Source organism: Microtus oregoni, unplaced genomic scaffold, assembly GCF_018167655.1.
Source record: "Microtus oregoni isolate MIOR12 unplaced genomic scaffold, Mior012 000004F_ref0000308, whole genome shotgun sequence".
Taxonomy (NCBI): Eukaryota; Metazoa; Chordata; class Mammalia; order Rodentia; family Cricetidae; genus Microtus; species Microtus oregoni.
Genome location: NW_024543063.1, coordinates 47,923,056 through 47,940,459, shown reverse-complemented (window position 1 = coordinate 47,940,459; position 17,404 = coordinate 47,923,056). Strand labels below are relative to the sequence as shown.

The 17,404-nt window shown below is 41.1% G+C and overlaps 1 protein-coding gene across 1 annotated transcript in view; it reads right to left on the bottom strand.

Annotated features, from left to right (window-relative positions):
* The window catches only part of Sntb2 (syntrophin beta 2), a 75,838-nt gene that overhangs the window by 19,025 nt on the left and 39,409 nt on the right, over window positions 1-17,404 (bottom strand). Inside the window, exons 2-4 of the mRNA XM_041649765.1 lie at window positions 16,856-17,069; window positions 5,607-5,817; window positions 1,586-1,728 (exon numbers count right to left, since the gene is read on the bottom strand). Of these exons, the coding sequence (XP_041505699.1) occupies window positions 1,586-1,728; window positions 5,607-5,817; window positions 16,856-17,069 (568 nt within the window). The remainder of the gene's footprint in view (window positions 1-1,585; window positions 1,729-5,606; window positions 5,818-16,855; window positions 17,070-17,404) is intronic.

Genomic DNA, 17,404 nt, shown 5'->3' with positions numbered 1-17,404 from the left:
GCAGACCTACTCCTTAAATACGCAACTGCTCCATTTTATTTACTACTAAAGTCCTTTGACAAACAACATCCAACGGACAGAAACTGCTTGTTTATGAGGTGACAGTAACTTCTAGCTTTACAGAATGAAGGTTTATTTAGAGTGTTCTAAATCTTTGGAACACAAGTTAATTGGTCTAACCTTAACTGTGGAAACATCCCTGGTGTTGTACGGATGTCCTGCTCTCAGTGAACGTGAGACGAAACAGAATAAATGACACTAACTCAGGATTTCCAGGGACACTGTACACAAGCACAGTGGGATGTTCTTGGATGACATCATAGTTCTTGATGTCAAGGTAGCTTTCTTTACTTCAGTGAGGGCCTGGGAATGACACTTAAACTATCTTCTACAAGATGCTTCTCCCCTGAGGGAATTAAGGGGTGCACATCTTCCTGGTTCTCAAACTCAGGAGGTGTTTTAACTCTGTTCCGGTGACTGAGAGCAACCCAGTAAAGCTATATGACAACTTTAACTCTATTTACATGAAAAGATTGATACCAGACTGCACGTGGAGGCACACACCTTTACTTATAGTTCTTGGAAGGCAAAGGGAGGTGAATTTCTCTGAGTTAACGACTAGATGGGTTACATATTAAGTTTTAGGCCAGTTAGGCCTACATAGTGAAACCCTGTCACAAAAGCAATGTTTTTGTTGTTCACAACAGGAAACAGCCAGCGTCCTCAATGGGGCATAGGAGATGGTTCCAACACTTTCCTCTTTCACCATTAAGTATTTTTCTGAGCAGTTCCCTCACTTAAGGAAACCACTAGATTATCTTCCACTCCTTTTTTTTCCATCAAGGGCAAATGACAGTTACAACAAAACATTGCCAAAAGGGAACTTCAGCACAGCAGAGAACACTCACTTCTCATTCTGGTTTACTGCACTGAGAGAAACTTCTTAATGATTCCTAAAAGCAGTCTTGTGGGGCTTTTCAGTTATGCCAACATCTGACTCTTTAAGATCCAAGGGAAACAGAATTTGAATACACTTCTAGTTGTATTTCTTAAGACACCTCAAATTTACATTTCTCAATCGTTTTCCTGCCCAAGTCCATATACCTGTGACACTGGGAACATTGTGGCTTCAGGACAAAGCCATGGTTGTTGCTATGTGCTCTTTTGCTGCAAAGAGCACTGCAAAGATATTTTGGCTAAATTGAGCGGTCTATCCACTGTACCACAGTCTGGTTTAAATGATTTCATCACCTACTCAAAAGGCTACTACGATTTCAGTGGTTTTAGTCACAGTCAATAATAAAGAAAACCCAAACCACCCCAAACCCCTATTATCTCCATGACTAAGCAAGTTCTAAAAGGAACAGCCACTCCCTCAACAATTTACGCTTGCACATGCACACATACACAAACACCCACAAGTGATTGAAGCAATTTATTCTGTTAAGAGTTAGGAGCTGCAAAATGATTAAGTTGGGAAAAAAAAATAGATTTTGTCTGTTAGTCTCTCAAATGCTATTTTAGGCACCAAAGGCAGTAGAATTCATTTTATAGTAGACTTGAGTATTTTTTCCTTTTGTCTTACCTTGTGGCAACAAGAGGGTAGCTATGACATGGCGATGCCCAGGCATCTCTTGTCCATGGCATACAATCATAAAGGAGCAAATCCTTCTCGGTCACAGCCATGAGAACAGGCCTCCACTGTTGTCTTCCACCATCTAGTTTTGCCTGTCACAATGGTGAGATCAGAATCAGCGCTAACTATGATCACGATGAGCCTTTTGCAGAAGTGACTTGAGTACTGGCCTAACATTGAGGATCTTTGTTTTGTTCCCCAACCCTAACAGACTTGAGTTTACCCCCACAGGTCGGGATTCCCCATCGGAAGTGTGAAGAGGGGCTTATTTGAAAAGCTAACTATCCAGCTAAGGCCATGAACCCTAGAAACTGTATGAAGTCAGTGTCTGTCATTTTAAGTCAGTAGTAAATCGTGGAAATATTTGAGGTCTAGAGGCGGATAACTAGCATTCTTATGACCAGTCATTTCTGGAGATTGTCCTACAGATGGAAAGATATCCCCTTACTTTCTACTCTCACTGTCCAAATATAAGAATTGATATAAACTAATTTTTTCTTTTTATTTCTTTTATAAGTATGAGTGTTCTGTCTGCATATGTCCATGCATTTGCATGCCCATGGAACCAGATTCTGAAAGGGAAGTTACAGATCATTATAAGCTGCCATGTGGATGCTGAAAATCAAGCCCAGGTTTTTTGGAAGAGCAGCAAGAGCTCTTACCTGCTGAGCCATCTCTCCAGCCCCTCCAAATCTTTAAAGAAACAATTCTACCTGTGGATGGGGCTAATGGAGCAGACAAGTGAGCTTTCGTCCATGCCCCTTCTGCTTTCCATCTCTCCTGTCTCAAAACATTCCATGCAAGGCAGTAGATTTTGACAAAGTCTTCAAGCAAAGGTTTTGAAAAAAATATTGTGTATATGAAGGTCAGAGGACAATTTTGTGGGGTTGGTTATCTCCTACATTTATGAGGCTCTGAAGATTAAACTCAGGTCATCAGGTTTGGGCAGCAAACACTTAACCAACAGTCATTTCATGGGCCCTGGCCCAGAAAGAATGTTTATTTACTTTATTAATTTATTTGAGACAAAATTTCTTTGTGTAACCCTGCCTGTCCTGGAACTCAAAATTCCACCTGCCTCTGCTAGGATTAAAGGCGTGTGCCATTACATCCTGCTCCCAGAAATAATCTTTTTGGTTTTGTTTTGTTTTTTGAGACAGGGTTTCTCTGTGTAACAGCCCTAACTGTCCTGGAACTAGCTCTTGTAGACTATGCTGGCCTCTTACTCACAGACTCACTTACTTACTTACCTGCCTCTGCTTCCCAAGTGCTGGGATTAAAGGTGTACACCATCGCCACCCGGCCATTTTGTTTCTTTGTTTGTTTTGTTTTGATTTTGGAGACAGGGTTTCTCAGTAGCTATGGAACCAGTCCTGGGACTCTGTAGACCAGGCTGGCCTCAAACTCTCAGAGATCCACCTGCCTCTGCCTCCTGAGTGCTGGGATTAAAGGCATGTGCCACCACCGCCGGGCCCTCCCAGAAATAACTTTAAGGCCCAAATATGTTAAAATAATAAGTACCCTCGTTATCTGATCTGTGTGAACAAGGACCAAAAAGTTTAGATAATGTACAAAAGTTTACTACAGTATTGTCTGTAATGATAAAATATTAGGACAACAAAGCTGGGAACATTCTTATTAGCTACAGAACAGAATATCTTATAGAATAGGTAGCTCTCGATGTATTGTATGAAAACCTCGCCAGACAGACTGTTTAAATAAATAAATAAATAAACAAGATAAAAGTTCTATGTATGAGAAAGGGGGGGGGGCACAAGATAGCTCAGTGGGTAAAGTTCTTGATGGGCAAGCCTGGTGACCTGAGTTTGAACTCTAGAACTTGCTAAAAGTAGAAGAACAAAACTGATTCCACAGAGCCAGGTGTTGTGGTGTACATCTTTAATCCCAGAAATCAGGAGGCAGAGGCAGGTGGATCTCTGAGAGTTCTAGGCTAGCTTGGTCTACAGAGTGAGTACCAGGACAGCCAAGGCTGTTACACAGAGAAACTCTATCTCAAAACAAACAAACAAAAACAAAACAACCAACCAATCAACCAACCAACAAACAAAAACCAATCCCAACTCAACAAAATTGTCCTTTATCCTCTGACCTCCATATGTTCTCTGCAGTATGTGCAGGCAGATGCCCACACACATAGACGCATACACATACACAGTTTTGTAAGAGAAAAAGGAGAATATGTACTCATCTTTCTTTCATCTGCATAAAGAAAATACTCAAAGATTTATTAGAGAAAAGGACATATGAATTACAGTGATAGGGACAGTAAGTAAAAAGAGCAAGAATTTTGTCTTTTTTCTAGTTTTTATGAGATAGGATTTCTTGATGTGGGATGCCTTTCTGTATGCTGCAAATATGTGTTGCTTTTATTGGTTGATGAATAAAGCTGCTTTGGCCTATGGCAGGGCAGGATATAGCTCAGCAAAAAAGCCAAGCAAAGATACAAAGAGACAGAAGGTAGAATCGAGGAGATGCCACCCACTCAGCCGCAGAGAAAGCAAGACATATAAAAATAGAGGTAGGGCTATGTGGCAATACACAGATTGATAGAAATGGGTTAATTTAAGTTGTAAGAGCTAACTAATAAGCCTGAACACCAGCCAAACATTTATAATTAGCAAATATTAAGTCTCTGAGTGATTACTTTTAAGCAGCCATGGGACTGGTGGGCAGGACAAACAGCTTCTGTCTACAGTTTCTCTGTACAGCCCTTACTGTCCTGGAACTTACTCTGTCCCTGTTGACAATGAAGGATCTGACCTTTTCCCTGTTATGCTGGACCTGGGATCTAAAAACTTGTGCTCTTCAGTTCTCCCTTTCCCCTCAGCATCCATTAGGTTTTCATGGTATGTTTCTTTTCATTTTACGGTTATGGACTACATTGAATCTTGTTTAATGGTTTGCAAAATACTTTATTTTCTTCCTCTAGTATTAAGCCTTGGACCTTGTATGTATCAGACAAGTGCTCTACTATAGAGTTATATCATCAACCCTATATTTTGTATATTTTAAGTTTCTCTACTTTGGGGATATAAACTAGAGACTGTTGCCCCTGGGAACACTATCAATAGTCTACAAAAAGAGTGGAAAAACTATGACCTCTGGGTCAAATCCACCCTTCAACTTATTCTAAAGTTTTACTAAAACATAGTCATGTCCATTTATTCTCTTGCTTGCTATTACAGCAGAGTCAAATCATGTTGCTAAGTGCTAACAACACACAGAGTTCACTGACCCAGACACCCAATTAAAGATTGTATTTGTGTGTGTGTGTGGAGGTGGTGCATGGAGGCTAGGAACGGGTGCTGGATTCCTTGGAACAGGAGTTATAGACACTTGTACAACACAGTTTTCATGTAGGTGCTGGTATTTGAACTCTGGTATTTATGATTGCACAGAAAACACTCTTAGCCACTAAGATAGAGCTCCGGTTTCTTGACCCTAGTCCTAACGAGCACCCCATGCTGTTTAGAGAGGGGGTAACAGGAACCTCCTTTTAGCTGTATTGTGATGATGAAACCACAAAGGTTAACTCTACTGCTGGGGTGATGATTAGAGACCAATGGCTAGACTATAGAAAGGAGTGAGGGAGGAGAAACAAGACAAACAGAAGAGCTGCAATGTGGGTGTTCAGGAACTGAGAGATACATAACCTATAGACTGATCTATAGACAGGCATGGTGGCGCACGCCTGTCATCCAGCACTGGAGCAGCAGAGGCAGGAGGTTCTCTGTGAGTTCAAGGCCAGCCTGGTTTAAATGGTGAGACACTGTACACACACACACACACACACACGCACGCACGCACGCACACGTCAGAGAGAGGAAGAAAAAGTGAGAGAGAGATTATGTAGATGGGTAGAGATATAAACAGTCTAGATATATGTCATAAGGAAGCATTCTAAGTCTGAGTGGAGATGAGTAAAACCCCTGTTCTGCCTTCCACCTACCTGTTCTGCCAGCCAGGCAATATGCTTGACTTCCTTGCTGCCTCCCGCTGTACTGGTTGCACCAAGCATGGCATTGAGTTCAGCCAATACCTGTGGGAGGAGAGCCATTATGTTGGTGTGGATAGCTACGAACCAGGAGTGTGCTGTGGCCGTATCTTTGCAGCGTAGGATCAAGGTGTTCCTGCTATCAGGAGAATGTAGCTCTATCAATCTGTATGAAGAGAGAAAAGAGAAAAATGAGCTGGGTTCCAAGCCATCACACTACCAAAGTTAACTTACTAACTGCAAATCTAGTATAGGAATGTGATTTTCAAGTAGAGACACTTTAATTTCTCAGAGTCCAATACCAGAGAAAACACAAATGGATGGACAATAATCGGGACTAACAGCTGGATCTGTTGATGTACTGTGCCTATGTGATGGCCAATAGTGGGACACTTCACTTTTCCTTAATTTCTATGTCAAAGAAACAGAAGTCTGTTGGACATCGCAGGCAGGAACACCAACATCAACACTCACACATGGGCACAAATACGTATATTAAGTATATAAAAGTCAGGGTTATATGTATACCATGCACTCTAGGCCGGCATCACACTTGCTATGTACTTGAGGATGACCCTGAACTCCTGCTCCTCTGGCTTTCACTTTTCAAGTGCTGGAATTACAGGTGAATTTCACCACACAAAGCTAAAAGAATTTTATATTTAATTTTTTTTAATATTTTAAAAATAATTAGGAGTGGAAGAGATGGCTCAGTGGTTAAGAGCACTTGCTGCTCGATTAGTGGACCCAGGTTTGACTCTCAGCACCCAAATTAGGTGGTTCAAATAATAATAATATAAACTAACTATAACTTCAGCTCCAGGAGAGTCAAGTTTGGCCTCTGTGGACACCTATACTTATGTGGACAGACACACACAAAAACACATACATAACTAAAAAGAAAAAAGCAAAACCCAGGCGGTGCTGCACGCCTTTAATTCCAGCACTTGGGAGGCAGAGGCTGGTGGATCTCTGTGAGTTTGAGGCTAGCCTAGTCTACAGAGTTCCAGAACAGCCAGAGCTGTTACACAGAGAAAGTCTGTCTCGAAAAACACATTTAAATTTTTTTTTTAGTTAGGTAATACTGGTATAAAGTATAAAAGCCTAACAATGAACTAAAATTCTTTTATTTGAAATAAAGGGATACTAGCAGGATATTAATTTTCTTTGTGAATATTATTCTTTATAAAAATTGGAATTTTATTAATTTATTTGAGACCGAATCTCACTATGTAGTCTTGACTGGTCTAGAACTCGCTGTATAGACTCAGCTGGCCGCAAACTCACAGAGATTCCCCCTGCTTCTGCCTCCCAAGTGCTGGGACTAAAGACATGTACTACTGATGCTGCTGCTACTACACTTGGCTAAAGTTACCTTTAGATCAGCAGTTCCAAGGCTGCCTCCAGCTTTTACCAGCCATGCATTAGGCATCCTTGCCCTACTCTTCTAGTTCTACAGTGAGATGGGGTCAAATGAAGGTCATTAGGTTTATGCAGCGAGTACTTTTACAAGTCTTTTATTATTTACTTTTGTTTTTGCTCTTTTCATCTTGTATTAAAATTTTTCAGGGGGTTTTTGTTGTCAATGATTTTGTGTGTGTATGTGTGTGAGTGTGTCACAGTCTTGAGTGTGGGACTCATTTTTCTCCTTCCATCACATGAGTCCCAGGGATCAAATGGAGGTTGTCAGGCTTGGTGACAGGCAGCTCTCTCTACCTGCTGACCCATCTTGCTGGCCTTACTTTTTATTTTTCTGATAGGTCTCACTATATAGCACTGGTTGGCCTCAAATTTATGATAATCCTCCTAAATGCTAGGATGACAGGTCTCAACCACCATGCCAGCTCCAAATACTTTAAGTTGTTATTTCATATTGCAAATGTTTATTCTCAAATTCTACTGAGTCTATACTTTTTTCTAAGATTTATTTTATTTGTATTTATGGTGTGTGTAAGTACCCACAGATGCCAGAAGAGGTCATCAGGTGCGCTGGAATTAGAGTCACAAGTGTGGGCTGGGACCTGCACTTGGGACCTCTAGGAGAAAAGCACTCATTCTCAAACACTGAGACACCTCTCTGGCCCCCAATCAACCCTTCCTTAGATACATTAATAATTGAGTCCCTACTAAATGACAAGTATTGTCACTGCAGAAACACAGATCAATGGGGAAAAAAAATCCAGCCTCTACCCTAATTGAGCCTAAGTCTATCAGGGAAGGCAGAAAATGAACAAATGATAAATCACAATTAATTATAGGTCACAAAAGATCTCATAGAGGACAGTTAGTCCTGGCTATTATGAAGACTGTGCTTTAAAAGACAGAGGTGGGTGGATCTTTGTGAGTTTCAGACCAGCCTGGTCTACAAAGCAAGTTCCAGTACAGCCAAGGCTACAGAGAAACCCTGTCTTGAAATATCACAAAAAACAAAACCCAGATACTTCTGTGGTAGTAAAGGCAAAGTAGGACTGCAGGGGATGCTTTACACTTCTGGGCACACTCACCAAACTGGCTCTGTGTGGTGAGCTCACTATAAACCCGGTACCTCCCCTAAGAAGCTTTTCTTTCTTTTCTTTTTTCTTTCTTTCTTTTTTTTTTCTGCGACAGGGTTTTTCTGTGTAGCCCTGGCTGTTCATGTACTCAATCTGTAGATGGATTGCTGTGGGATAATGCTCTTGTACACTGTAAATATTTGTCACTCATATTAGTTTAACAAAACACTTACTGGCCAGTAGCCAAGCAGAAAGTATAGGCAGGGTGACCAGACTAGGAAAATTCTGGAAAGAGGAAAGAGATGTAGTTACGAATGCAGAGTAAGCAAGATGAGAATGCCTTACTGAGAAAAGGTACCAAGCTACGTGGCTAAACATAGACAAGAATTATGGGTTAATTTAAGTTTTTTAAAAAAAGAGCTAATTATTAAGAAGCTTGAGCTAATAGGTCAAACAGTTTTTTTTTTGAAATTTGGTATTCTTTATTTAAAATATTTACTTATTTATTATGTATACAATATTCTGTTGTGTGTCTACCTGCAGGCCAGAAGAGAACATCAGATCTCATTTCAGATGGTTGTGAGCCACCATGTGGTTGCTGGGAATTGAACTCAGGACCTTTGGAAGAGCAGGCAATGCTCTTAACCACTGAGCCATCTCTCCAGCCCCATAGGTCAAACAGTTTATATTTAATATAAGCCCCTGTGTGTTTCTTTGAGACTGAATGGCTGGCTGCAACACAAACTTCAGTCTACAGTAGACCAGTCTAGCCTCAAACTCACAGAGATCCATCTGCCTCTGCTTCCCAAATGCTGGGATTAAAGGGTTGTACCACCACTGCAAGGCCTAAGGAGGCTTTTTAAAAAGCTAATTCAAGGGCCGATGAGATGGCTTAGCATGTAATGATATTTGTTGCCAAGCCTAATAGTCTGACTTTGATCTGAAGAACACATCTGGTACAAAGAACAGACGCCTACAAGTTGTCCTCTGACTTCTACACATACGCTGTGGCATGTACAAACTCACATAGTTAACACCTCAGTGATGGAGTATGACCTAAGGATTCTTTTTTTTGTTTGTTTGTTCTTTGTTTTTTCAAGACAGGGTTTCTCTGTGGCTTTGGAGCCTGTCCTGGAACTAGCTCTGTAGACCAGGCAGGTCTCGAACTCACAGAGATCCGCCTGCCTCTGCCTCCCGAGTGCTGGGATTAAAGGCGTGCGCCACCATCGCCCGGCTGACCTAAGGATTCTAAGATGACATAAAGTCTTTCCTCCTCAAATTGCTTTTGGTCATAGTTTTTCATCATAGTAATAGGAACCCTAACTAAAATGAGATGGAAGGGCCAAATCCCAGCCACTCTACTACATAATCACTAAGTGGGTAACTGGTAGCAAGGTTATTTCTGAAAGTGAGACTAAAACATGCACTACAAAGAGGCAGGAGGACTGTGAGTTCCACACCAGCCTGGCCTACTTAGTGAGTTATATCTCAAAAGATGAAAACAGGAACTGGGAATGTGCCTCAGTTGAGTTTTTGACCCTAAAGTTCAATTCCCACCGCTGCAAAGACAAAACCAAAAAGGCCAAACAAACAAAAGCCACCTCTAAACAAAAATGCACCTAGCTGAGCATCGTGGCTCCTGTGCTCAGGCAGCTAAGGCAAAATTTCAAGAAATCTGAGGTCAGCCTGGGCCATATAGTAAATTTTGCAGCAGCCTAAGATATAACATGAAACTGTCTCAAATGAACAAATAGAATTCTCCATACTAAGTGGCCAATGACTTCCATGACCTTATCCTAGCAAAAGAGTCAGGGCCATTCTCATCCCCACCAAACTGGCGGGAGAAGCGATTCGTAGTTCAAACTGCACGTCTTTAGGCCGACCATCCTCTAGAAGAGCTCATTTATTTCCACCCTGTTGCTCTGTCACTGAGGCCAGCATTAACATTCTTTAAACATGCTAAAATCACTGGCAAGAACCAGACAAGAAATTTCCTTCACTCCTCCTACTGACCTAGTTAGCACTAAAGATAGAAATCAGTTTATATTCTTTAGGCAAAAAACAAATTCTTTTCTGGGGAAAAAACAAAAAACCTTTACACTGTATACAGTCCTAAAAACAGTCTCTCAGATCATGGCAGCCACTGGACACTGAATATCCTATTAAGACAGAATAACTTCTAAAAATCTCGGTATTAGATCCTAATTATAAATTACTGGAAGAGCCGGGCGGTGGTGGCGCATGCCTTTAATCCCAGCACTTGGGAGGCAGAGGCAGGCGGATCTCTGTGAGTTCGAGACCAGCCTGGTCTACAAGAGCTAGTTCCAGGACAGGCTCCAAAACCACAGAGAAACCCTCTCTGGAAATAAAAAAAAAATTACTGGAAGAATGAAAATAAACCTGTTATAGAATAAAGCTAAACCTGACTAGTCAGGAGTGAGCACCAGGACAACAGGGCTCAAACGATTAAAGGGTCACGAAGTTGATTTTCCGGTGGGATCACTAGCAGTTATGGAAAGAGTAATCTTGTAGCTTCTTGGAAAGGGGTTGGGGAAAAGCTAATCAACAAAAAAACTCCCAACCAGAACTGAATCTAGGATCAGAAGAGTCTGTCTTGGAGCAGTCCTCAAAACCAACAAACGCAACATAATAATGTTTGAAATTAGCTATTTAAAAGGAAAAGTTAAAATAAAAACCCTGCTAACAGCAAACACAGAGGCAGTCTGCCAGTAATTGAGCCCATAGGAGATAGGAGGCAGCTACAAGGTTAAAGGTTTTGGACTGTAGTCAAACCACTGAGGGTTTCCAGTCAATCAATATTTAGGTAGACAGAAGCATGGAATTGTAAGTTCAGCTTATATTACTTTCTCTGCTTGGTTATGTCTTTGACATAACTTATGAGTTAAATTTAGTAATAATCGTGTAATTTTTGTCACAAATCTCAAGTATACCTTTTACTAAAAAACAGTCAGAATGAAGATGGGAAAATGTGAGCCAATGCAAAAGATAGGCTTAAAACTGCCACATTCCTACAGGCCACTGCTGCTTGCTAAGGAACAGGCTCAGGTTCTCTCTCACTGGACTTCATCATTAATTAATTAGTTTTCAGGTTTCATAACACAACACATTATCAGAAGCATCTAGCAAGGCAGCAGAAGCTCAGGTGGACAAAGGCAGTAACTTGCATTTACTCACAGAACACCCACCAGCTTTAATACAGAACCTAATCAAAGTAGTAAAATAATGACAATAAAAACAAGCTGTTTCCTTTTTGGTTTTAGTGAAACCTTCACACAAAAATGAAGGATGGGGCTGGAGAGATGGCTCAGAGGTTAAGAACACTACCTGCTCTTCCAGAGGTCCTGAGTTCAATTCCCAGCAACCACATGGTGGCTCACAACCATCTGTAATGAGATCTGATGTCCTCTTCTGGTGTGCAGGCATAATAAATAAATATATAAATAAATAAATATTTTAAAAAATGAAAGATGAACCATAATGAGATTCTACCACATACCCTTCAGAAAAGTTACTACTGACAATGCTGGGAAGAACACGGAGCATAGGAAACTTTCACACTGTTGACTCTTATTGGTATTAGTATAAAATGGCATAGTTGCTTTGGAAGAATGCCTGGAAATCTTTCTTTCTTAGATTTATTTTATTTACTTAATGTGTTGAGTGTTTTGCCTCCATATATGTATGTGTACCATGTGTGTGCCTGGTTCTGTGGAGGTCAGAAGGAATTTGACCCCTTGGGACTGGAGACAGTTGTGAACCATTTGGTGTTGGAATGAACAGTCCACTGGAAGAGAAGTCTAACTGCTGAGCCATTCTCTAGCCTTGGAAGTTCCTTCTAAAATAAAACACACATCTACCATTTGCTTGTTTGGTTTGTTTGCTTTTTTGAGGGAGGTCTTTAGCCTGGGTTGGCCTAGAACTCAGAGAAAGCCACCTGCCTCTGCTTTTGAGTACTGGGATTACTGTTGAAATTCAAGGCATACACCACCATATATGCTCGCCACATATATCAACTCCACTCCACCAAGTTCACACAAGTAAAATGAAAATGCATGACCAAAAAAGATGTACATAACAGTCATAACAACTAACTCCAAACTGAAAATCGCTCAGGTAGCCATCATCAGGTGACCACATTATGATTTAAAGATTTCTGTATTTATTATGTATACACATACTAGAAGAGGGCACCAGATCTCAGTAGAGATGGTTGTGAGCTGCCATGTGGGTGCTGGGAATTGAACTCAGGACCTCTGAAAGAGCAGCTAGTGTGCTCTTAACCTGAGTCATCTCTCCAGCCCCTGGGGAATATGATTTTATGATGTGTTACTCTTGTTTAGGCTGTGGAACATCTGTGTAAAGGTGCAAAAATGTGTCTGATTATATAAAATTCACCTGCGGTCAGGTGGCTGAGTCAGCAACTAGCAGACAGGAAGTGGCAGGGAGAAGCCGGGTGGAGAAGGAATTTTAAGGAGGAGTGAGAAGCATAAGGGCTTTTTGGAGGACGCTAGGGGCCAGCCACACAGCCAGCCATAGAGTAAAGTCAAAAGAGTAAAGGAGTAAAACATCGTACACAACAGTTAAGAGCACTGCTTGCTTTCCCAGAAGACTTGGATTTGGTTCCTGGCATCCACATGGTGGTTTACAACCACTTGCAACTCCAGGCCCAGAGGATTCTCCAGGCCAGTTCCAGGCCAGAAGAGGATACAATGACCTCTTCAGGCCCCTATGGGTAGCAGGCATGCATGTGGGGTACTGGCTTACATATAGGTAAAACACTCATAAAAATAATTTTTAAAAACCCAAAAATAAATAAACTGACATGTGTTTTGACAGGGTTTTGATAAATTTAAGAACTAAAGAGCTCCAAGTGATTTTACAGGTATTATCTCCTTTATCTTAATATGCGTGTGTGCGTGTGGTGTATACATGTGTGCATGCTGTATATGTGTATGTAGGCCAGGTCAGTGGTGGTTGTCTTCCTCTAGTACTTTTTGGAGCTCACTGGCTTGGCTAGGTCAGCAAATCCCTAGGATCTTCCTGTCTCTAAGCACTGGGATTCCTGGTGCATGCCAAATCTGCCTTTTTACATGTGTGCTGGGATCTGCGCTTAGGTCTTCATGCTTGCACAACAAAAACTTTACCCACAGAGCCATCTTCTCAGCTTTCCTGATATGGCTCTAAAAGATACAAACAGGCTGTATTTTCATTTTATAGACAGAAAACAGACAGAAAAACTATGTAAACATTTTGGCCAAGGGAAACTGACAACACCCACACACTTTTAAGAAATTACTGTGCCAATTTTATAACCATTTTCTTATTCAACCCTCATAATTTTTATCTTGTTCAAGAGGAAACTGAGGTTTATAGAAGGTTTATAGAAGACAAATAGTTTGGCCAAGGTGCCAGAGCCCAATTGCTTAGCTCTGTTTTCTAGGTCTTAAAACAGAAGTGTGCTTAGGTGATAATTTTGTATTTTTTTTTTTCTGCTAAGACACAAAGGACAGATGCTTACAACCTGGAAATAAGCAAAGCTGCGTGCAATCCCCGCCAGCTACTCGTCATTCTCTTGCCTGCTTTTCTCTAGAGAACACTGCAATGCAAGTCAAGCTTCGCCCCCACAGAATAACCTCCAGTCTCTTTTCCTTTGCATCTTACAAAAAGATGGACATTTTCAAATGTGGTATTTCAAGTAGGAACAAATTCCTTTTCAGAAGTAAGACTGAGAATTTTTATACTAGCCTCAGCCACCTGAGACCGAGCCTTGTACAGCACATCATGGCCAACTATGAGGATCATCTGACTGGAATGAAGGGTGTGGGCACATGCCCCCACCCCAAATATCATGCAGTTTTGACTTCTGCGAAGCTGAAAGTACTGGGTTTCATCATCGCATCCTTGTATGTGTTATCCTCATACTTTGTTCTCAGTCATTCCCTCCTCCAGCTGGCTCCCTTTCTGCCCCACTGAGTCTTCCTTTTTGCTTTCTTTTACATGCAATCCATTACCATCTCATATCTCCCGTAAGATCCCTTTCTTCCTCTTGTAATCCCTGTGCTAGACTCCTCACCTGCAAACATACATACAGATAGCTTGCTACAATTTTAGCGGTTTCACATTGCTCTCTACACTTGGTTCTGAGGATTTCTTTCAAACCTGACAGTTAATAAATGTTTCCAGCATTTGGGGCTAGAGAGAGAGATAGCTCAGTGGTTAAGAGCACTTGTTGATTTTGCAGAAGAACCAGGCTCATACCAGGCAGTGGTGTGCACACCTTTTGTCCCAGCACTTGGGAGGCAGGTGTAGTCCATAGAATGAGTTTCCAGAACAACAAAAAAAAAAAAACCCAAAAACAAAAAACAAACAAATCCAAGCTCGATTCCCATTACCCATATGATGACTTACAAATGATAACTCCAGTTTTAGGGAGATATGATGCCCTCTTCTGACGTCTATGGGCAGTAAGTACTTATGTGGTGCACAGACATACATGCAGGCAAAACACTCACACACATAAAATAAATCTTTAAAAATGTTTGCAGTGGGCTGGAGAGACGGCTCAGCCGTTAAAGGCTAGGCTCAAAACCAAAAATATAAGAGTTCGGTTCCCAGCACCCACGCTGTCTCTCCAGCAACACACGCAAAAAAAGTTTGCAGCATATGACTGAACCAAGAATGCAATCCTTGAGTTTTAAAGAAAGTCAAGGTGACTGGGGTCTAACAGATGTCTTGGTAAATGATAAAGGTAGCAGAACCCTTAGCTTATATAATAATCACCTTCATCCTTCCTTCTTTCCCTATCCCCACACCCGTTTTACGAAATTTTATGTTTTTGCTCTTCCAGTTTCTAGCTGCAGCAGTAACACCATGGGCATCTATTCTAGAAGTGATTTATAATGAATGGACTTAGCATTTCTGCCCTCCTTGGCCTGAGGTTGTGTGCGTGTATGTGTGTGTGTGTCTGTGTGTTTGCACGCATGTGAGAGAGAGAGACTACTAGATGAATTAAAGCTTTTTGCCCCTTTGTAATTTTTTAAAATTTTATTTATTTTTATTTTATGTGCATTAGTGGTTTGCTATGGGTATCAAGTCCCCTAGAAGTTTAATTACAGACAGTTGTGAGTTGCCATGTGGGTGTTGGAAACTGAACCCACGTCCTCTAGAAAAGTAGTCAGTACACTTAACCACTGAGCCATCTCTCCAGCCCCACTTTGTGATTTTTATGAAACTGGTTTATTCAATTTTTTTATAACCTAAACGAATTTGGAATTTACTATGTAGCCCAAGCAGACCTTAAATTCACAGTGATCTTTCTTCTTCAGCTTCCCAAGAGCTGGGATTCTACATAAGAGCTACCACAACTGTCTTAGTTATGACACTTTATGCTACAATTTTATGGAATGAAGACATGGCTCAAAGTTAAGAGCAACCTGATGTTCTTGCAAAGAACCTGAGTTTGAGTCTCAGTAGCATACTGCCTGTAACTCCAGTTTTGACCTCTGCAGGCACCCATACACATAGCATACATTTACATAAACACACGCATACACAGGAATAAAAAATAATAATAGACTTTAAAATAAGCTACAATCTTGAGATACTACATAAAACACTCCAAAAAGCTTATTTATTTGTTTGTCTGTTTGTTTGCTTCTATTTGGTTTTTTGAGACAAAGGTTTCTCTGTACCTTTGGAGCCCGTCCTGGAACTCGCTCTGTTAGACCAGGTTGGCCTTTGTGGTAGACCACAGAGATCCACCTGCCTCTGCCTCCAGAGTCCTGGGATTAAAGGTATGTGCCACCACTGCCTGGCTCCCAAGAAGTTTTAATCACATAAAAGCCTTACATGTTCAAGAAGGTGATTCTTGGCTGCTCTGGAACTCACTATGTAGACCAGTTTGCCTGCTTCTTCCTCCCTAGTGCTTTAATTTAAGGTATGTGCGTCTATGCCTGATGAGAAAATCCTGGCTTCAGTTTCGTGCTGTTTTCCAAGTTCTGTCCTATTCTGCTTAGGCGCATGGGTGCATTCAGATCAGAGACCACAAGAATGAAAAGTCACCCCACTCTGCCAAAACCCTGGCCTAACACTGAGTCTAACAGTACTTTTTCAAAAATTAAAGTCATTATAGAACACAAATGACTATAGAACAAGAAGGAAAATTATAAATTATTCATTCCATTGCTTGCATTTTATAGAAGAGGGGAGGTTCTGTGAAGCCAACTTGTCAGAGTCACATTATCAGGGGATGTCCCAGATCTACCTATCATATGGTCTCTGAGCTAAAACATTACAATTAAGAAATTTCCTTATAAGTGAGCAGTGGTGGCACACACCTTTAACCTCAAGACTTGGGAGGCAGAGCCAGGCAAATCTCTGTGAGTTTAAGGCCAGCCTGGTCTACAGAGTGAGTTCCAGGACAGCTGAGGTTTTTCCAAAGAAACCTTGCCCTGGAAAACCAAAAATAAATAAATAGATAGATAGATAGATAGATAGACAGACAGACAGATAGATAGATAAATAATATCCTTATAAAAAGACTTGGGAGTCTGGTGGGTTTGAGACCATCCAGGGATTCAAAAATAAAGGCAGACTTCTGATCTCAGAATCATTTACTCGACAGGAGGCACTGATACTGTGGTGTGTCCCTGAGTCTGTGATGCCGACAGCATGATGACAGTCACTGCTCACCTGTTCTCCAGATCTGGCATGCTTAGGTTTCTGGCAGCAAAGCACATTTTGAGAGGGATGACCTTCCTGTCCTTGGTGCTGTTCTGATGCTTTGGAGAACCAGAGTCTTCACTGCCACTAAAGTTTGGTGACTGGGGAGTGGCACCTTCCCATGGCAGATCTGATACTAAAGATGGCTTCTTGATATACGGTGTTACTTCTCGGATGAATTTGACTATGAAAAAAACAAAAAGCAAAAGGTTACCATTTTTTGTTTCTGATGTAATGAAAACCAGACTATTCACATACAGGCAACATCTGGAGCGAAGTGAAAAGCAAACTTCAAATGCTATTGATATCTTTGAGCTTAACTCCACATCTCCTGAACCCACTCACCCACTGAGAAACCTAACAATATTTATCTCTTTTGTAGACGAGAACCTTTCAAATATCAGAAAAATATATCTCTTTCTTCCCAATACAAAGGAAAGTATTAAAGCTCAATTGACGGGGCTGGAGGAATAGCTCAGAGGTTAAGAGCACTGATCATTCTTTCAGAGAACCTGGGTT